General features: G+C 35.6%; 1 protein-coding gene across 1 annotated transcript; it reads left to right on the forward strand.

Annotated features, from left to right (window-relative positions):
* Positions 1 to 1,112: 1,112 nt before the first annotated feature.
* Positions 1,113 to 3,572, forward strand: LOC131155330 (3-ketoacyl-CoA synthase 20-like). The gene is made up of 2 exons (XM_058108382.1): positions 1,113 to 1,762; positions 2,690 to 3,572. Exons 1-2 carry the CDS (start codon positions 1,226 to 1,228, stop codon positions 3,488 to 3,490), a joined length of 1,338 nt encoding a protein of 445 aa, XP_057964365.1. The 5' UTR covers positions 1,113 to 1,225; the 3' UTR covers positions 3,491 to 3,572.
* Positions 3,573 to 5,910: the final 2,338 nt, after the last annotated feature.

The following is a 5,910-nucleotide window of genomic DNA, read 5'->3' on the forward strand; positions in this document are numbered from 1 at the left end:
ATATATATATATATATATAAAATAGATCTCTCCTTGTTTATATATCTTTAACATCTAAGATATATGCACTGAGACAGATAAAGGGTATAAAGGAATACTCCTCAAATCAAACATAAGATGATACAACCTAATTATTATGTTTATGCTGAAAATCTGCTTGTAACAGTCAAAAACATTTGGTAACAGTTAGATAAATCAAGAGTTAAAACTTTGTAATAGTTAGGCAAATTACGAGTTAAAGCCTTGCAACAGTTAGACAAATTACGAGTTAAAGTTTTGTAAGTCAAGCTTATTTTTAACTTCCATCCCTAAAATAGCTTTTGTATATATTTCCATACAAACATTTGTAATATGTGCGATATTCTTCACAAGAGTAAGAGTGATAAGAAATCTGCTGTCAATAAATATTTTCAAACTTCATTAGAGTCTTGTATAATTTTTTAATTTTTAGGCTTTGTTTGGGTGCACAAGAAATTAAGTGGAATTTATTGCAATTGAAATGTCATGTGAAAGTTCAGATCTCTTCTGCAGGGGGAGGATCTTCCTCTAGGGTAGGAAGAAAGAAGAAAGAAGAAATTAATTGCCCTAGACATTTTCAATAGTGGCCATTCACAATTTTGGAAGTTCTGCAATTTATAGGTGGAAAATGCCCTCCTAGAGCTTCACCAAAGAAGAGCTTGGGATATGATGGTTTACCGAAGCTTTTAAAACCATCACAATTTTGGCAACTCTGCAATTTGTAGGTGGAAATGTTCTTCTGTCCATACGACATAAGTACAAAATTTTGAATTTGATAACTTTAAATTTCAATCTTAGATTTGAATTTATGTAAATTTTTTAAAATATATATATATTTAAATATGTTGTATATTACATATTTAATGCTCTCTTATGATAAAAAAATTTAAATAAATTAAATATACAATGAGTAAAAATCACTAAATTTTTATTCTATTATAATCTTGCGAAATTCAACTCCAAGCATCTTTGGGTATAGTCTATTATTTCTCCTACAGTGCATGCATGTAACCCCATGCATTAAACAACCTAATCAAAAAGGAAACTTGAGATTGGTAAAGAAACAAACTTTGAAGTCCCTATATATTAGGTACACATTCATTCACCCCCATCTCCACTTGCATGTCCATTCGCCCACCTAGCTCAAATCCCTTTAGCTATCATCTCTTCCACAGATATTCACAATAAACTCTCACACTTTCGCACCATGTTTGCAGTTCTCTCCATAGCCCTACCAATCTTCTTCATCCTCTTCTTCTTCACCCTTCGTTCCTCCCGGAGAGCAGTGTACTTGTTGGATTTTTGCTGCTACAAACCGGCGGGTGAGGCCCAGAAATGTTCGAAAGAACTGGTGATGGAGAGAAGCCGGCTGTACGGGAACTTCACGGAGGAGACGCTAGGGTTCATGGACAAGATCTCGGACAGGTCGGGGCTGGGGCAGTCCACGTACCTGCCGGAGGCGCTGCTCCGGGAGCCGCCGAGCCCCAGCATGGGGGAAGCCAGGAGGGAGGCGGAGGCGGTGGTGTTCGGGGCGGTGGACCAGCTGCTGGCGGCGGCGGGAGTGAAAGGCGAGGAGTTGGCTATACTAGTTGTCAACTGCAGCGTTTTCAACGTCGTGCCTTGTCTTTCAGACATGGTGGTCAATCGGTACAAGCTTAGGGACGGCGCCGTGAGCTATAATCTTTCAGGGATGGGTTGCGGTGCTGGCCTCTGTGCTATAGGCCTCGCCGAACAGCTTCTACAGGTACATACGCTTGCTTGGTTATTCACTGTACATTAGTGATCTTATCTATTTCTTTTTTTTTTTTTTCCATGAAAGATAAATAAATTTTGAAGCATGGTTCATTGATAAATTTTTTTAGTCGATTGGGCAAGATGTTAAACTTGGATCAGACAAGAGATCAAGATAACACATTTTAATTCTTTTAGTAGGATTCTCGATCTAATGATTCAAACATAGACTGAATAATGTTATGGGCTTTAATTCCTTAAAGAACATGTTTGTATACATATTTTGAAAGAGAGGAGTCTATATACTATAAGGAGAAAGATTTACATAAATATCACATGAATTGTAGCATGTCTTTGAAAAAATTTATGAGCCTCTATTTCTTCAAACCTACCCATAGCAAGACAACACATTTTCGATGTAAATAAGAGACATAAGTTATTATGACTTTGACATTACTTCAATGTTTCTCTAATAAAATTATGTCAGCACCCCCAGGGTGTGGTTCAGGTAGTAATGCGGGTTGCGGGAGTACCTCTCTCGAGGTCAGGTGTTCAAACCCTCTCGGACTCGTTTCCGTCCCTAGATTCCTGAATTTACCCTTCCTTTAGAGTTGTGAAGTCAACTTCAAAGTACGCAGAATTAGTCACATGAACTGTAAAACAGACGCATGGATACTCGGTGCGTAATCCAAAAATAAAAAATAAATATAAAATCTTGTGAGCCTTACGTGCATGTTATAGTTTTGTGGAGGGCAGGACACACCATGACACCTATGGTGGCATGGTATTTTTGTGACACCTTTTTTTTTTTTTCTTTTCTGAGGATTTGATTTGTTTTTATTTTATCATATACAGGATGTAAATAAAATGAAATTTAATAGTTAATATTAATTTAGACAGATAAATTTGTGTATTGTGTGTGTGTGATCCTATGTGACAGGTGCACCGCAACTCTTACGCTCTAGTGGTGAGCACAGAGAACATCACCCAAAACGCCTACATGGGCAACGACCGTTCCATGGTCCTCCTCAATTGCCTCTTCCGGGTAGGCGGGGCTGCCGTCCTCCTCTCCAATAGGCCGTCCGATCTTGCCTCCTCCAAGTACCAACTCATCCACACCGTTCGCTCCCACACCGCCAGTTCGGACCGTTCCTACGAGTGCATCTTCCAGCAAGAAGATGGGGAGGGACGCGTGGGAGTCACCATCACCAAAGATCTCATGGCTGTGGCCATCCACGCCATCAAAGCCAACGTCACCTCACTGGGTCGCGTAGTCCTTCCCCTATCGGAACAAATCCTGTATCTCTCCAACTGCGCACTGCGACGCCTCCGCGTGGCGGATATCCAGCCGTACGTGCCAAAATTCAAGTCGGCCTTCGATCACTTCTTCCCCCACGTTGGCGGAAAACCTGTACTGGACGAACTGGAGAGAAGCTTGGGTTTTAGTGGGACCCAAATGGAAGCTTGTAGAATGACGTTGTACAGGTTTGGGAATACGTCCAGTAGTTCAGTGTGGTATGAGCTGGCGTATGCGGAGGCCAAAGGGAGGATCAAGAGGGGTGATCGTGTGTGGCAGATCGCATTTGGGTCTGGGTTCAAGTGCAGCAGCGCGGTCTGGCGGGCAACGAGGACCGTCGACCGGGAGAGGAAGAACCCCTGGAGTGATGAGATTGATCAGTTTCCGGTGGACCCGCAGCAAGTCGTAGGATCATTTCCTTACTATTTTGAGCCGTCCGAATAGACACGATTTGATGATCAATTTACTCTTTTGGAAGTCTCTTTGCTGCACATTAATATTTAGTAGAGGTTCACTTTCCCCGTCTTATTACTGTTTTGAAAATCATCAAAACTACTTTATCATACACGCTCACATACACCATTTCTAATAGAAAATAATATATATAATAAAGTCGAACATTTAGTTGTACGAATAAAAATAATATTTTATTTTTCTTATTTTTTAATCGTACTAGAATAAATTTTTTTTATTTTCAATGACATGTGATTTAGTGAGAAATTAGAGTGAAAATATATATTTCTTCTTATTTTATTTTCCTTTCTTTTCCATAAGTAAAATTTAGATATAATTGAAGTCCAGAAAGAGGTAAAATCACTCCTAATACATCAATCCAAATTGAAGCAAAATTACTAAATGAGTCCAACAAGATAAACAATTTGAATAAATGGGGAAAAATATCAATAAATGAAGAGTTTGAGAATAAATTTGGGAGTTTTTAAAAATGAAAAAGCCTTCAATTTAGAATACTTATACATGAGTCCCATGGGAGAGTTAAAAATTGCTTATATATATATATATATATATATATATATATATATATATATAAGAGAGAGAGAGAGAGAGAGGGAGAGAGAGAGGGAGAGAGAGAGAGATATTTTACGAAAAATCGTAATAAGACTAGCAAATGAAAGAAAAAAGAGGAAAAAAAAAATAAAGTATAAAAACACAAGATTTATGAGGTTGGATATTAGTGACGATTTCAAGTCGTCACTAAAAGACACTTATTAGTAACGGTTAGTTAACTGTCACTAATAGTACTGTATTAGTAGATAAAGTCAACAATATTAGTGATGGTTCATTGAAACCATCACTAATTATACATTATTAGTAATGATTCTTCTAAACCATCACTAATAGTATTTTTTTTATTTAAAAAATATAAAAAAGTTTTATTTAACTATATTGGTGATGGTTTAGAAAAATCGTCACTAATACTCTGTTATTAGAGTCGGTTTATGAAAACCGTCACTAATATTTTTTTATTATTTTTTTTAAATATTTTTATTAAAAATTTAGAAAATCAATAGTTTGGGTAAATGTGTAGAGTATTTTTTTAAAAAAAAATTTATTTATAGATTTCAATATAATTACAAAAAAGATAACTTATTTTCAATTTTTTAAAAATTATATAAAATAAATTTTGAAATCATTTATTTATGAATTTGGATTTGAATTTATGTATTAGAAAAAACTTTACATATTGTCAATATAATTAAAATCCAAAATATGAATTTCATCGTCTCATTCACAATGTAAGAGTTAGAAATCTATAAAATAAATAAAAAATATTTTCTAAATTTTATATATAATTTGAAAATTTTGAAATAAAAACTATTTTCAACAACTAAAAAATGAAAAATAAAATTATATATTTTATTGAAGATATATAATTGAACTAGGGTTGTCGACGAGTGTTCTTCATCGACGAGCTCACAGCCTTGTCAACGAGTGTTCTTCCGAGGTTCATCGATGAGTCTTATCTTCTCGTCGACGAGTCCACGTGACAACAACTTCCATAAATTGAACCAGGGTTGCTTCCACGCAAAGGAATTTATTTTCCTTCAATTTTCTCTCTCTAAAGACGATTCCTCTCCCTTCTCTCTAAGAATTCGGTCCAGATTCAGCTAGAATTGACGATCGGAGGTCGCTACGGTGTTCTAGGAAAGTTCTTTACACATCTAGCGGATCAGTTTTTTAAATTGGGCATTTCGGAAAACGCTCCTAAGTTGAGGTAAGGGTTTGGAATCTCAGTTTTGAGTTTTAAAAAGGTTATTTAAGATTTATAAATTGAGAAATTGCAGAAATAGTAGTTTATTTGGGATTGTTTAATTAAACTAGGGTTTTTGAATAAGGGACCAGGTGAGCATCATAGACATCGGTTTGGGATACCTGTTGGTGTAGTTCGAGGATTCATGTAAGGTGGAAATTTTATATATTAAATCAGGTTTTCATATAAGAAATGAAAATGGATTATGTTATATATGTATATATGTTTCATGTGGGTATAAAATGCCAACCATGTAAATTATATTTTTTGAGTTTAAGGTTGCCTATTTAGCTATGTATATGTGAAAATGAATTGATGAAAATGGAAAGTATTTCAGGATAATTATGTAAGAAATGAAGGTTTATTTTCAGTATATAAACGTTAAATGTTGGTTGGCTTATTTTATAGGCAATGTATGAATTTTTCTGCTAAAATGAGTGGCATGAGTGGATAGTAATGTTGTTTGAACATATGTTATATGTATGAGATGTAGGCTATGTAAGAAATGCACTATTGATGAAATGTTATAAGGACCAGGTTGCTTGTGTTTGATAATGCAACCATGTATGCAATGACAGCTAAAAGGAATTGTAGA

This window comes from Malania oleifera, chromosome 5 (genome assembly GCF_029873635.1).
Source record: "Malania oleifera isolate guangnan ecotype guangnan chromosome 5, ASM2987363v1, whole genome shotgun sequence".
In the NCBI taxonomy this organism is placed as follows: Eukaryota; Viridiplantae; Streptophyta; class Magnoliopsida; order Santalales; family Ximeniaceae; genus Malania; species Malania oleifera.